Source organism: Ctenopharyngodon idella, chromosome 9, assembly GCF_019924925.1.
Source record: "Ctenopharyngodon idella isolate HZGC_01 chromosome 9, HZGC01, whole genome shotgun sequence".
Classification (NCBI taxonomy): domain Eukaryota; kingdom Metazoa; phylum Chordata; class Actinopteri; order Cypriniformes; family Xenocyprididae; genus Ctenopharyngodon; species Ctenopharyngodon idella.
In genome coordinates, this window is record NC_067228.1 from 19,993,744 (window position 1) to 20,009,891 (window position 16,148).

General features: G+C 34.7%; 1 protein-coding gene across 4 annotated transcripts; it reads right to left on the reverse strand.

Moving 5' to 3' along the window:
* Nucleotides 1-12,293: 12,293 nt before the first annotated feature.
* Nucleotides 12,294-15,786, reverse strand: si:dkey-18p12.4 (SPRY_PRY_C-I_1 domain-containing protein). Of its 4 annotated transcripts, none has more exons than XM_051906270.1 (11): nucleotides 15,630-15,786; nucleotides 15,212-15,348; nucleotides 15,027-15,071; nucleotides 14,838-14,948; nucleotides 14,617-14,751; nucleotides 14,221-14,325; nucleotides 13,953-14,087; nucleotides 13,565-13,616; nucleotides 13,389-13,412; nucleotides 13,214-13,240; nucleotides 12,294-13,096 (listed from the first exon to the last, which is right to left on the reverse strand). In XM_051906270.1, the coding sequence occupies exons 1-11, from the start codon at nucleotides 15,646-15,648 to the stop codon at nucleotides 12,570-12,572; spliced, it is 1,317 nt and encodes a 438-aa protein (XP_051762230.1). In that variant the 5' UTR covers nucleotides 15,649-15,786; the 3' UTR covers nucleotides 12,294-12,569. The 4 variants fall into 4 exon arrangements, with proteins under 4 accessions (XP_051762230.1, XP_051762233.1, XP_051762232.1 ...); XM_051906273.1 differs by having other exon boundaries at nucleotides 14,838-14,945; nucleotides 15,212-15,330; nucleotides 15,630-15,768; XM_051906272.1 differs by having other exon boundaries at nucleotides 15,212-15,330; nucleotides 15,630-15,768.
* Nucleotides 15,787-16,148: the final 362 nt, after the last annotated feature.

Here is a 16,148-nt window from a genome sequence, read left to right on the forward strand (position 1 = left end):
TATGAAAACGCTGTGTGCGTGCAACTCTGCGTTGGGTTTCAGCAACCTAATGTGAGTTTACTTATTTGAACGCTAAATTCAATATTGGTTTGTTTTTGTGATGTTTATTTGATTAATTTAATCCTGATCTGTTTTGAATATTGTTAATTGTTTTCCTTTTGTTTAATGTTTTCTTTGTTGTTTTGATTTGTTTTATTTTCTCTTATATTTACATCTTAACATCAATATTGCTGCCGACCAGATTATTTCAACAATACTATATGCTGAGAAGGATTGTACCTGCCTTTCTAATAAAGTGTAACCCTTTTTGTACTCTGGTTTCTAGTTCATTTATTTGAACTACCTGTGTTAAAAATATCATCGTTAGGGTCCCCTATCCCAGAAAAGTGGGGGTGGTGTAGTCAATTTGGTCGACATTCCTAATAGACATATACTCCAGGTCATATATATATAATATATATATATCATGTTTTGTTTCTTGAAAACATGAGATTTGACAAAAGCTTGAGCTGACAGAAGAATAGGACACAGATGTAAATTTAATACACAAACAATATCTGTAAAAATTTAAAGGGTGAAATTTAAATATTATTACTGAGTTACAACTCTATTCTTATTTAAATTAAAAAGTACTCTAATCATAACCGCAGGTAAAACCACACATGGCACCTCACTACATGATAAAAAGTAAAAATATTGTTTCTATATCTAGAATGGCTTTATGGTATTTAGTCTATAAACACATTTAATATAAATATGAATGCACAAAACTGCAAGTTAATGACAAAAAAATAGTCTGTAATTTGGCCTTTATTACTCACTTAATACATGTCTACATTAAAAATTAAATAAAATGAGATATTAACCTACATTTCTGACAAAATACCACAGTTACAGTTAGTGTTACCACAGTAAATCCATGATAAATGTTGTTGAATTGCTGGTTGAAAAATATTCTAACTGGATCGGGTCAATGTTTCTCCGGATTTGCACGTTAGTGTTGTTGATTAGAAAGGTCGAGAAAGTACCAAAGAACAGTCCAGTAAGGTGTGGGAGTCACTATCAAGCACCATTTAAAGGTGGGACGTCCTGATCTGACACATGGTCACAGGAGCACATGGTGTGAGAAGAAGGCAAGATTATTTGCTTTAGTAATTTTATTTGAAATGACATGAACTGTACATAAAAAAAATGTGTGTATGAAGGTGTAGAGAAGCCTTTTGTCAGGTTTTATGAAGTTTTTATATTGCATGTTCAGAAATTCAGTTTTTCTTTTCATTGCCTCAGGGCAATGTTGTGTGATAAGGGGTAGCCTACTTTTCAAGGATGTTTTGGATAATACCTCACATTGGCCATAATGTGTTATAAGAAGGGAAGGTGCAGGGTTCCCGGGTGTGCAGGAACACCCAAAGTGATGTGCAAAAATTGTAACATACACCTCTATTTCACAGCAGAGAAGAACTGCTTATTGAAGTTTTGTACAGAGAGAAATCTTATTACATGTAGTATATGGCATGACACTACATGATACAGACCTATGCATGTATCAAATTCAATATATCAATGTCTTTAAAGTGTTTTTCACTTTTTACTTAATGATTTCTTGACATTTTTTTTTTTTTTTAAAGAAATTGTGATTTTGATGATTTTCTCTATGATTCTGTACCATTGTTGCACAACAAAATATTTTGTGGTGGGGTGAGTTTTTTTTTATTTTTTTTTTTTTTATCAAAATGTTCCCAAATGAACCAAAAAATTATGTGGATTTTTTTTTTTTTCCATGTGCCATCAACGTGTGCAGTAGAGGGTTAAACTGAATTAAATCACAGACAGATTTGCAGCTTGTAGCCTACCCGAGACCTCTACGCCGAACTCGAACACTTCTCACCGGCTGTTTAGTGGTCGTGTGATCGAGACACTCAGCAAGTGAACACATTTGTGAACTCGTAAGTCGCGCGCTGCGCAGTGCGCATAAGTAGAGCTGTTTCGTTCCGCTTTATTTGGCGCGTTAATGTTTCCCTGGCCTAAAATCTACTACTGCCACCTTGTGTTGACATTGTGAAACTGCACGATTTGTAAATTATGCATGGCGGGCCATACATAATGGATTTTAATAGACAAGCTGCGGGCCGTTTGAAATTCATCCACGGGCCGCATTTGGCCCGCGGGCCGTAGTTTGGACACCCCTGCTATAAATCATTGTTGTAACGAACTTAACCTCCTTAAGTTTTAGATTTTATCACAAGTTAAAGGAAGGTATATTTTTAAAAACACAAAATGATTTGCCCACATTTGTCATAAAGGCTGCTTGAGGGTTAAGAAGGAGTGTTCTGAACAATCAAAAGCCTTGGAGGCCATAGAGGAGGTGAAGGATGTTCCACTTCTAGCTCTTGAACAAGAGACAGACGAAACAAGATCATTATGTAGTCTCAGCAAAGGTAGTATCAGAGCCAGATCAGATGATCTTACAATATGACTGAACGACAAACAAAAACGCAAAAGCAGAAAAAAACCCCAAATTCCAAAGTTCCGCATTATCAGGTGATCCATCTGACAAACATGTTTTCTTCATCAGGTGTTTTCAAAATGCCAAATATGATGTCAAATATTATGATCCCTTTGCAAGGGAACCCCCTTTCTGGAGTATAAAGGCAGCTATATTTTTTATGTACAAACCCATACAGTGTAAGAAAATAAAAATTGTGTTTCTCAATTTCCTGGGCCACCTTGGGAAAACCCTTGTTCTAATCTAGATGGTATTTTTTTTTCTTTTTGCCCTGTCTTATTTTTCTATTGTGCAGTTTGTATTCAATTAATTTCACCTATCCTTTAACATTAATAAACCCTGACATCTGACATCAGCACAATGATGAAAAATAAAATCGTATTTGCAGAAAAGGCAAGGTAACATATAAAACTACATAAAAATTAAACTTCTATTACCTCTAATGGTCAATATATGTAATTGTTCATGTTTTTACAAATTTCTTTAACTTTTTTTTTCTTCATTTTTTCTTCAAATCCACACTGAAAGAACAACAACTAATAAAAGTCAGAAAGAGAAAATGAAAGTACATGTGGGAGGATCAAAAACAACATCTCTTAAACAACGTGATAAAGGAAGTAAAACATGTCAAACATCTTATCAACTCTTAATCTCAGAAACATTACTGAGAGCTATGTCACATTTTGCAACAATGTACAAATGACCACAGTCACGTGTAAATAATAGTTATTCATGTGAAATACATGTGATCAGTATGTGACTCAGAGCACAATCACATCATAACATGTTCCAGGTTACCATTTCATTTCTGTTCATGCCTTTATAGCCAACACAAAGATGAAAACCACAGTCTATTTATTTACATAAAAACACCCACATTCATAATGGTTTAAATACATAGCGGCTACATTTATTCTTTTCCTAACATGTAAATGCTTATTGTGTTTCTGAAGCTCACTGGTGAAATGGTCTAGTCCGTGTAACGCTTTGCAGTTCTTTGTTCAATTCGCACCATCAAAATGAACCAAATGAAAAGTTTGCTTCAAACTTTCACTTTTTCATTTTTTTTTTTAGAATACTTCACAAACGGACAATTTTCACTCAGTTTAATTTTCGATTCTACAAGTTTGGGTTGTTTCGTCCGAATCTGATTTTTCAACAAACATAAAAAATGACTCATTATTCTGATTTTCCATTTATATAATTAGCGCTCGCGGGTGGATCGTACCACCAGTACCGCTGGGGGTGGAGCAAGGTGTTGATGTATTCAGCCAGAGCGCTGTAGATAGATCTATGACACGTCTGGCCAAGCAATAATTTAGCGCCTGCCCTACACTATATGTAGCCTACAGTTCGTTGAGCGGTTCATAGAGTTTTATTGTGGAGTTGGACTTAAGTAGCATATAAAGAATACGGTCAGTGCTTAGTAAAGTTGGCAATATATTTTCACGTAATAATGGCTAGTTTCTCATAATAATGAGGAAGTTTCTCATAATAATGAGGAAGTTTCTCATAATAATGACTTAACATCTCATAATAACGAGAAACTTTCTCGTAATAATGAGAAACTTCTACGCATGCGCGAAGCAGCAAAGCAGAAGGGCGTGACACGCTAGTGACATCCGCTGGTCAAATTTCAGCAAACATGGCACATTCTGCAAAAATGTAATCTATAATATCATTAAATAACATTATTGATAAATTATCAGTATATGAGATATAGTCTTTTATTCATTTGTAACATTCATTTTGTATTTTTGTGTAACAAGCAGCAACACAAAATGGTGATCCATGGGTTTCAAACAGATAGGCTAATGATGACCGCACACACCTCTGTTAAAGAACGCTTCATCTGGAAAGCTGTCTACAAACATCTGCTGAACATATTTTCAAGCAGTTTTGCATACATTCTAATGATCTTAAATGGTGTTTTCTGTATGTCTAGGCAAACCTAAACATCAAATAGCCTAGACTCATCCGTGAAATACGTGTTAATATTAACACATAAACCCACACATTTTATGAAGACGTTACACTTAAACTTAACGAATAAATATCATATTCCTTCGTTAATCTGATAGTTTTGTAAGCCGTAGCGTTCATGCAACAGTTTCCACCGGTGAGCACAAGCAGGCGTCGTTCGTTACCACGGTAACCACCTTCTCCTGCTCATGGAAGAGTATTGAGGATATACTGATAATTTATAATTTATGTTATTTAATGATATTATAGTTTGCACTTTGTAGATTACACTGACTTTAACGAAAACAACTGTTTTGCAGAATGTGCCATGTTTGCTGTGTTCTCGCATTTACACGGCTTTGACCAGCGGATATCACTAGCGTGCCACGCCCTTCTGCGCCGCTGCTTCGCGCATGCGTAGACGTTTCTCATTATTAAGAGAAAGTTTCTCATTATTACGAGAAACTTTCTTGTTATTTTGAGATATAAGTAATTATTATAAGGAAGTTTCTCGTTATTATGAGATGTTAAGTCATTATTACGAGAAACTTTCTCATTATTATAAGAAACTAAGCCATTATTACGTGAAAATATATTGCCAACTTTACTGAGTTAAGCACTGACCGTATTTTTTGCTACTTAAGTCCAACTCCACAGTAAAACTCTATGAACCGCTCAACGAACTGTACATATAGTGTAGGGCAGGCGCTAACTTATTGCTTGGCCAGGCGTGTCATAGATCTATCCATAACGCTACAGCGCTCTGGGTAAATACATTAACACCTTGCTCCACCCCCAGCGGTACTGGTGGTACGATCCACCCGCGAGCGCTTATTATATAAATGGAAAATCAGAATAATGAGTCATTTTTTTATGTTTGTTGAAAAATCAGATTCGGACGAAACAACCCAAACTTGTAGAATCGAAAATTAAACTGAGTGACAATTATCCGTTTGTGAAGTATTCTAAAAAATTTGGTTCATTTTGATGGTGCGAATTGAACAAAGAACTGCAAAGCGTTACACGGACCGTGAAATGGTGATGCCAAGGTGAAGTATCTTAGAAGATGCAGTTCAAATTTTAATTAATGCAATAATGCATGTTAACCTATAAATGGAGAGAAAGAGAAAGTGTTACACTGAAAATAACCTTCCACTTCAAATGACATTTGCCTTGCTCTTTCCAGATGATGAAATGTTTCTCTTATATGAAGGAATGATTTCATTTCGTCTTTCTTTTAAATGTGCAACTTCTTATGTGTAAAACCCCACCCACATGGCCTGTACTTAGAAAATAACACAGAGGTCAACCCAGCTAACAAATTTTTTTTATAAGAGCGTTCTACAAATATTCAGTGTTGGTTTTGGGAACGTAAAAAATGTCAATAAAAAAAGTGACAATAAAGACATTTATAATGTTACATACTGTATGATTTCTATTTCAAATAAATGCTAAAAATAATGCATCAGGAATATTACAATGATTTCTGAAGGATCATGTGACATTAAAGACTGGAGTAATGGCTGCTGTAAATTCAGCTTTACCACCATACACTGTTAAAAAAAAAAAAAAAAAATCCCCGTAAAATTTACTGTAAAAAAACGGCAGCTGTGGTTGCCAGAACTTTACCGTAAAAAGTACGATAGCAACATTTTAGGTTTTGGAGATTTAAATTAAATTTACAGTAAAAATCTCATTAACTGATATAATGTTAATTTACTAACCTATTGAAATACTAATATCTGTTTTGTACCTTTGTAATACACTGACAACCACTAAACACTGTGGTGAATCACATGATGAATCAAAGTTCATCAGAAGCAGCATTTCCTCAAGCTGAGAAGAACAATACTAATTATAGAAGGTGCACACAGTGTCATTCACACAAGCACTAAACACCATCATGGTAACACACATGAAATTTTAAAAATGCAATAAACATTAATTTAGCAACATTAGATGTAACATAAAACCCTAATGTACATAACTGATTAGAAAAAAACTAAGAAAAAAACAGTTTTTTAAACGAAAATACATCAAATGTGAAGTGTCACGCAGGGAATTGTGGGAATGTCAATTTACGTTTATTCACTATAAATTATACAATGACTCCTTGTCACTTCCAAAAACTGCCAATTTAATGGTATTTTACTGTAAAATTACATTAAATGTACAGTTGTACATTTATTACAACTGTATTACAGTTATTCGCTGTATGTAGTATGGAAACTTTCTGTAAACCAATTAACTTTTTTACTGTACAATTTTTACTGTTAAAATTGTGATCATTTTTTACAGTGTAGGAATAAATTACATTTTAAAATACAATAAAATAGAAATTTAAAATTTGAATCATATCATATTGTGGGTTTCTCCCTCGGCTGAAATCACGTTCCGGGGAGGGGGTAGAAACTGAGTTCCGGGGGGCAGAAATGGGAACACGGGGGCACCGCAATGCGACCTCAAAGGGCACTTTCACTTTCGTGATCAGAGTGCACGCCCCCTTGTGCACGCCACTGCATTGCAAAGTGACGGAACTGATGATTCACACAGAGTCACCAACTCATCAGGCAAGACTTCCGGTTAGGGCTGGACAATTAATCGAAAAGTAATCGAAACTGAAATTCAGAACCTCAAACTGACATAATCCATGGATTAGGTTTCTATGAAACACTTTCGAGCCCAAACTTCAGTGTAATTGTTTGTTTTACTCGCGTTTTCGCAGTTTCTCCTAATAAATCCAGTCATGCAGCAGGTTCTTTTTCCACTCAGTCCAGCTGAGGGAGCGCGTTCTGGAAAGTGACGTCTATGCATACCCTCTATTTCGTTTTTTTAATCCTGTTAATACTTCCACCTTAAAGTCATCATGAAATCAAAATTGCCCCTAGTTACTTAGCTAGTGCATATTACTAGTCTTCTGGTGAACAATTAATCGGTGCAAGTTAATACACAGAAAAAAATTGTTTGTCATGGTAATCTTTAATCAAAATCTGAAAAGTTATTTCCGGTCTGGAATGGCGTTCCTTCTCTGATGACGTCAGTTTGACAGCTTGGGTTGAATACGCTTAAACCACTCCCCTCCAACCGTTAGTCTGCTATGAGCAAGAGATGGAGAGGAGGAGCGCTAAAGTAAAACCCTGCCCTCTATTCAATATTCCGTTTCACTTGGAAATACGTCACAACACTGGAGAAAAGTCGTTTGCAACTTCCTGTTCACGGGGACTTTAAAAACATACTACCGCGTGTGTAGCCACGTGACTCTGACCCATCCAGTCAGTGGCATGAAAGCAACACGGAGGTGTAAGCATCGTCGAGTCAACACACAGAGACGGCGCGCGTTTTATGTAGTCAGTTTTATGTGTTTTAAGGTTTACCAGTTTGGACATTCAAGCGATTTTATTATATGTGTATTATATCGAATTACCGTGTTTGCACAGCTGCATTGTGGCACGAACAGTAAACAGTATCTGCACAAAACGTGAAAATCGCGCGCACAGAGAGGAACGCAGAAACTAGTTGTCAGCGCTGTCCTGTGATTTATCACTAAAGTAGCTTAGAAACTCAAAACTTATTATAGCATATATTTTTCTACTTTTGAAGGAACTATTTACAACCCACAGCTTCACAATTAATAGAGAGAAGGTATGACTAATTCACACACGCAATCGCTCTAATTGTAGGCCTACTGTACTGTGCTAATTTATCTTTTTTATGATTTACAATGATCAGACATCTGTAAAAAATGTTAGGAACAATAGATAAAATAACTGCTGAAAGTGAGCTTTCAGATCACTTTCAATAGGAAAAAATATCCCAACTTTAGTAGTCCAGCATACTTACAGTACAGACCTTGTCAGTGAACTATGAGGGCAAAAAAGAAAACAAAAAAAAAATCGTTCATTAATCGTAATCGAGGTAAAATGTTCAGTTAATCAAGGTTTTGATTTTAGGCCATAATCGTCCAGCCCTACTTCAGGTATACCTCCAACACGAGTGCTCACCACCTACACACACACAGTGGTATATCATTTAAATATATATATAAAAAATAAGATATGATACCTGCACGTTGTTGCGTGTTAGCTGTGATAAACAGACCTCCACTCTTGCATTGCGTGTGTAACAGTGGCCAGCTAGTGAGAGTTGTGCAAGTAAACCACTGCACACTGACGACCGCTAGAGAATGCAGTGTTTAGCGTCATTGTTAGTGCTCTCGCTTCGCCTGCCAGCACTGATCGGGCCAGGGTTCGAGACCGACTCGGAGCAGGGTGGTTAGGATTGGAGTGTGAGTTTTGGAGGCAGAGCAATGAAGAGAGGGGTGGGTTTGTTTGAGTTGATTTCAAATATCAACAACAGCATTTTTAAAAAAAAATTACCTTACCCCACCTTTAATTATTACAGCTGCTGTAAAAGAGTCTTCAAATGATCCACCACATGCAGCGTCCGGGACTCTTTCTTTATGTATACAGACGTGATGTAATGACGCAAAGGCAAACTCATATTTCCCGCAGACACCTACCAGTACCACTCAAAAAAACAAAAACAAACAAACAACAAAAACATTATTGCAAGCTTATCGTTGTGAATCAGGCTAAGGTAAGGAGATCGTTTTGAACATGGCTGGTTATGTACTTGCTCAGCAGTGTTGGGTAAGTTACTTCAAAAAAGTAATTAATTACTAATTACTAATTACATCATCAATGTTGTATTTAAAATACTTTTCTAATTACTCTGTCTGAAAAGTAATTTAATTACTCAATAAGTAACTTACTAATTACTTCTTAAAATCCCTATAAACCTTGACTGGATAGACAATAGAAAGGAAACTCTTTTAATAATTTAGTAAAACATGGAATAGTTTAGCCTTTTATAGATTTCTAAAACATTTTAACTTTATTAAAACATATACTATAATACTTTTATTTACTTTATAATACTATTTTTTTTTTTTTTTTTAGTAACAAATAGGGATGTCACTTTAACAAAAATCTAGTAGCCTAGTCGGTACCTATACCACCAAAAGTGCACAATACTCGATACCACGGTAAAAATATATAAAAATACAAATAAAACAATGCTATATATTTTTTTCCATGTAGGTCTAATAGTAGTAAGTATAAATACCACAGAAATTGAATAATCAAATATAAAATAACTCTGCATAGTCATAACTGTATAAATTAAATATATTTTCTTTTGTTGTTTGATTGTCATTTATAATACAGACAGCCAATATAGACAGTAGCAAGTTTTAAAGCATTTTGACTTAACTGTGTGTGTATTTGAACGTTTATGTGTATTAAACCGTGAAAATTTGACACTCGCGAGAGGCGGCTATGTGTGTGCGCTTTGGTTGAGAGCGAACTGACTGAAGACCGTCTCTCAGAGAGCGCGCAAAGTTTTTCTCTCTAGGACATAGCTTACATTTACCCTAATGTTCTTGCCTACCTGTGTCAAAAAAGTGAAGTAATTGGAATATTGCCATTCTGCAAAACAGCCACTCGCTTCTGCCGACATCTTCAGACAGCGACTACACAGCCAGCTGGTGCGAAGTTGCGCACTACAGCTTATGATTTTAAAGAGGCAGCGTTCACTTTTACCTTTAGACGACAAATTTAGATTTTAAATTCAATATTGATTTAAACAGAACTGTTGAACTAATTTACAGTATGTAACGCAAGTACATTATAAGTAACTGTAATTAAATTACCTAAAAATGAACAGTAATCCCTTACTTTACTTTTTAAGTGGATAAGTAATTTGATTACAGTAACGCGTTACACCCAACACTGTTGCTCAGTAATTGATTTTGGATCATTTTTAACCCAAAAAGGTTACAGACTGCAGCTTTAAAGAAGGAAAATGCTTGGATTGAAGTCACGTGTCAGTAAAAATGTGAGTCAACAGTAAACAGTAATATAAGCTTGCCTTTTTCCTTCTTCCTTGTAGGCCAGGCTAGGTTTTAAAACAATTTTTTAAAAACCGTTTCCTTATTGCTTTATATCATAAGTGTAGATAACCGGTTCCTGATGTCACATGGGCAGTTTCGTGGTTTTTAGAATTAACAATACATTTTGCAGGCAAAAACTGGTTCTGAGTTGAGAAAGTAAAGATATGAATCAAATTGAAATATTTCATAGCCTAGAATTTTCTTTTTACATTTTAATGATAGTACTTGTCTATATCATTAAAAAAAAACTTTTGTGTAAATTTTGTTTAATTCCCTTCTTGATAATCTCATCTCAATTCTGCAACAAGCATTAAAAACCTGACAAACAGTGCAAAAGTTTTTTGTAAGTCTTGTCAAGATAATGTAAAGAACAGGTTTTCAGAAGGTCTTCAATGCAGAAAGAAGTCATTATGATTAACTGTGTAGAACTTTTACTATAGATTAACTCCTTATGTAGTAAAACACATGATAGGACCGGTTTTTTTTTCTTTCTTTTTTTTTTTAAACGGTTAAAACTGTTTTATTAAACAAATAGAAAAATAACATGACAGTGAATATACTTTTATTTATAATTTGGATAGAGTTGCCAAAGAGGAATGGTTTCATTTTAATATGCTTCAATAATTTTCCATTTCAGGAGATGATTGCACTATTTAAATGACCAGCCTGTCTCATTGTTAATACATAGGTATTAATACGTAACTTTCAAAGACACAAAACGTACATTTTTGTAAGTTTAGAAAGGTGCTAAAACGTACAATATTGACGTAATTATGGCACTAAAACGTAAAAATACTTACGTTTTTACAGCGAAAAAACATAAAATATTTACGAATCTTATCATGTCTTAAAGATATATGTATAATTTCCATTTTATCGTTTTGTAGATAAATGTAAGATCCCTAAACCCCATCCCGAACCTAAACCTACCCATTTTATACAGAATGTTAAAAGAATAAAACATAATGGGCAGAAATGTGTAGGAAAATGACAATTTTAGTAAAAATATAACATTAAAACGATATTTTGAGCCACTAATCCTACACCTACCCCTAAACCTACCCATAACCATTTCTTTAAACTACCTACTAATATAAATAAAAGAATGACAAACAAGCGTAATCACAATTTTTTTTTTTTTTTTTTGCGAAAATGTCAAAAGTGGTACCAAAAGTAGTTCAAATGATGATGAGTTACAGTCACTGTCCTCTCTGGCGGTAATAGTTTTTTATAGGGTACAGAGCAGAATTTAATTTATTAATCCATGAAAACATGATGAATCCGGCATCTCTCCGTGAAGGCGCGCACTCATTTCAAATGTCAATCCACTGAAACACGGCATGTCGTAATCTGTGACGAAGGTGAGAACCAATGAGCGTTTGATATCAGTGCCGTAAACCATGTCGTGACGCTTCTCGAGGGTGGCGCTACTTTCAAATTTGAATCATAACGAGCGCGAGCTTTGACTGTGATGCAGTCACAGTCGCTGTTGCTGAGAATCAAAATGAAGATCGATGGACAAAGGGCTGAATTTGGATCTGTTCCTTAAAAACATATGGATTCTAAAGATTTGGAGTACAGCGAACAAATAAAATTGATGTGATTTGTGAATTTATGTTGTGTTTTGGTGTATCTTATGGTTGTATTGTCAGTCACTGCATAGGAGAAAACGCCTTCTGTGTCTCACAGCAAACAAACTAAATATTACAAAATGGTTAAACAATTACAGAAAATGTATTCATAAGGTTTAAAATTGTAGTCTTGTTTAACATTATGCAATCCTCCGAAACGAGCAGCACAAGTCACGAACAGAAATGTTATTTCATATTAAGTAGATGAGTAAACTGCTTTCAATAAATTCGACTAAAAACAACATTAAATCATTAAAGTCACGATTTTAATATTAATACATGGGAATTCATATACATTCACACTTTACGTTACATGATTTACGTTTTTATTGCTGTTAATACGTAAGTATTTTTACGTTTTAGTCCTCTAAATACGTCAATGTTGTACGTTTTTGTGTGTATGAAAACGTACGTAAATGTACGTGTGGTAGAACCACAATTTACGTAAAAATACACACGTATTCTCATGAGATCACGTTGAAATAACAGAATAACATGTTTACATATTGGGAAATACATTTTATGATGAAATCACCAATGGTCTGTCTGTCTCAACAGTGCCAAACATTGGATGAATGTTTTCAGTCTCATTAAAGTCTGTGTTAAAGGTGTAGATATGTTTTCTTTTCACTGCATCATAGAAGGAGACATGGCCCTCATCTATGTCCAGATAAACTCCTATCTTAGAGGGTGTTGGCAGGTTGAGTTTAGTGACTGGTTCAGTCAGAGCCATCAACGTTCCCAGCTGCAGACGCAGATTCCAGTACCCTGTTTTTGTGTTCATGGTGATATAGCCATTCCGAGGAGCTGATTCCTTCACGACTCCCACCCGCCACTCACATTTTTTCTTCACATCTACTTCCCAGTAATGGCTACCTGTGTTATAACCCTCTTTAGCTTGGACACATGTCCAGCCATCATATTTAGAACGCTTCCATTGGAACCCTTCCCAGTTATTGGGACCATATTCTTTTGCCCTCAAAGATTTTCCATCTTCAGAGACTAGGAGATCTGGGTTGGCTGTGTTTGGATCCAGAATTACAACAGCTTCAAGAACAAAAGGAGAAGGTATTGAAATATTGAAAATGAACTCTATATAGTACATTTACATGTAGCCTATATCCCTTGATTATAAAAGCTTCAGTTATATCAGGTGAGCTGTACCTGTTGGTTTTGTAATCCAGTTCCAAACTGCAAAAATGAAAGTAACATTGGATTAAACCTGACAGAACATTTAATCACAAATGCTTTTTCTTTCTTTCTATTTTCCCCAAAATTTTAAGTGCAATTAAAAGCAAAGCCATGATTTTATGAAAGTCAATGAGTCTAATGAAAGTACCTGAGTCAGGAATGTGTAATCCAACTATGAGGAGAAAAGACAAGAAAACACATTGACATAACCTTACATATATTTGAATGCAGTTTTGCCACTTAAGAGACAAACTTTCACCAGCATGGTTAGCATAAAAACACTATATGAAAAAACTCTGTGGGAAAGACCAAAGTAATCTTCACCTGTGTTTTTGGACCTCTGTTTACACTTCACCCACTGTCTGGAGACTGAATCCTGCCATTCAAAACAGAAGCATTTTACCACAAGAAAGCCACAAGAAAAGGCATACTCTTTAAGATTGAAAGATAATTGAAGTGACAAATAATAAGTAAAAAACTAAATAAATAAAAAGCACTTCTCTGAGTAAGTATAAACACGAATCATAAAAATGTATTTTGACATTTATTTCATAACATTTATTGAAAGTTTAGAACATCAGTTGAAATCTCATGCGTAAATGATTTAGATATGTTCAGTTACAAAAAAAAGATTGAAATCTGTCTACAGTTATATAGCCATACTTGATTTCTTTATATGACCAATTTTCATTTTCTTTATGATTAACTTTACCTCAGAGCTTTCTGACTGTAGTACAGTCCATATGATCCAGTCCATTACTGGGAGTATGCTGGACTCTCCCTGCTTCCACTCTTTATGGAAATCCCTCAGTGTTTCTTTACATTCCCCCTTTGGACATACTGAGTTCTACAGTCAACAGGCAAAGTATATATATAGTCAACAGATAGAAAGAGATTTATAAGTTCTCTAATTATATCTGCATGACAGGAACATGTCTTATCCCTCTAATCTCTGTAAACAACAAAATACAGGTACAAACCTGTTTCATTTCTTTCAGTTTCCAAGACCAGTCAGACAAGATTTTTTTTGCTTTGTTAAATTTCATTTCACTGTTTGACAACTGCTTGGAACAGGTCTGTTGTTTCTACAGCAAGCAAAAGAGCAGAAATGAAAAAGAAAAAGAGAAAGTAAACAAATATTATTGTAAAAACTAGTAAAATAAGCTCTAATAAGGTTAATACATAATTTTCCTTGTACCACTGTCCTCTAACCAGGCTTGTTGTGACTTTGCTCAAAGATGGTTAGTACACAAACTCTCAAAACAGAAAGAGATACATTTTTATTGCTTATCGTGTATCAGTATGGCCTCATGCCTGACTAGGACACGTTATCAAATTTCTGTAAAACTAATCACTAATAAAAAGTGAATTCAAACCTCTTCCTTGTCCAGTTTTGTTTGTGTGTTCTCAAGATCTTCAGCCCATTGCAAAATATAATGTTGCTGTTCTTCCTGTTCTTCTTTAGTTCCTTTATTTTTAAACTTTCGAGTCATTGAGAAGAGGATATTGGACTGTGGGCATAATGCAGATAATACATTTAAAACTTCTGTAAAACTCTATTCTATATTAAATTCATATAATAATGTCAAATGTTTACCTGTAGCACTCTGTCCAGTTCAGCAGCCAGATCTATGATAATGTTCTTTGACTCATCAAGAGAGAAACTGTCTTTTGGTTGAATGCTTTTGGTTGCTGGTATTTTGAACTGCTGCAAAGAAATGTTTATATCAAATGCTAGTGGCTTAAATATAATTAATAATACTTTATATTACATGCATATGTTTACCTGGTGACAGGCCTTCCCAAGTCGTTTGAATATTTTAACAACATTCTATAAGGAAAATTGAAAAAAAAAATAATAATAATTCACCACCTTCAAAAACAAGCTGAAACTAACTACAAGGTATTTTGGTACTGTTTAAAATAATTTAAAAAAGAAACTGTCTGTAAAAGAAGTTTGTGAAATTATACCTGTGGTACTGTAGAACTCAGAGTTGGCCTGATAGCTGGGAATGACGCAGAAGCTCTTTTATTCTTATTTATGTGTGGCAGACTAATGTCACTTGAGGTACATTCAGCACTTTTGTCTTCTGCAACATATAGACAGCCTGTGAATTTGGCAAGTGCAATAGGAAATGAAACAGTAAAGCTGTTGACACGGTACAGCGATTAATTACAATCAACTCAGTGTATGAAACATACTGTATGACTGATGTTAACAAAGACGCCACACATTAACACATTAATATGCATGTTTGAATATTTGTTGCACTATATTTTAAATTCCTGCCATACAAAAGAATGTCTGAGAAAACTGTGAAAATGTTTTTATTTCCCTAACACTCCAAATATAAGATATGAAAGTTTTTTTTAAAAAAAAAGTGCATACCAGCTGCTGCAAATGCCATTTTTCATGTATAGTGTAATCCAATAAGAGCTCTTGTGGACACATTCTTGACTGTCACTGCAGTCGAAAGAAAGGAGTTGTTTTTCTTGTACAGCATATATATATATATCTCGACCCCGCCCTGTTAAACCACAAGTGAAACCATGTAAGATTGTTTACGACTTTTGATTTTTGTCCTTTTTGGTGCAGGGGAGTGTCTAGGATTTGAAAACATTGCAAAAAAATTGTTTGTAAACGTTATACGTTTTATTAATAAACGTAAAAAAAATAATAATAATAATTCTACATAATTTATCATTCATATTCATAAACCATATTCATTACATTACCTTTCAAATGTGTAGCGTAATTTCATAAATTAACAGGCCTACATGGTTGTCATAATGTCCACTCTAAGCAAGTTGCAGTTGAACCCATGTGCAGTTTATTTACATTAATGTGAACAAATCAAACAAGGACTTGACAGAACACTCACCAACTGCATAACAGGAAACAAAGCTA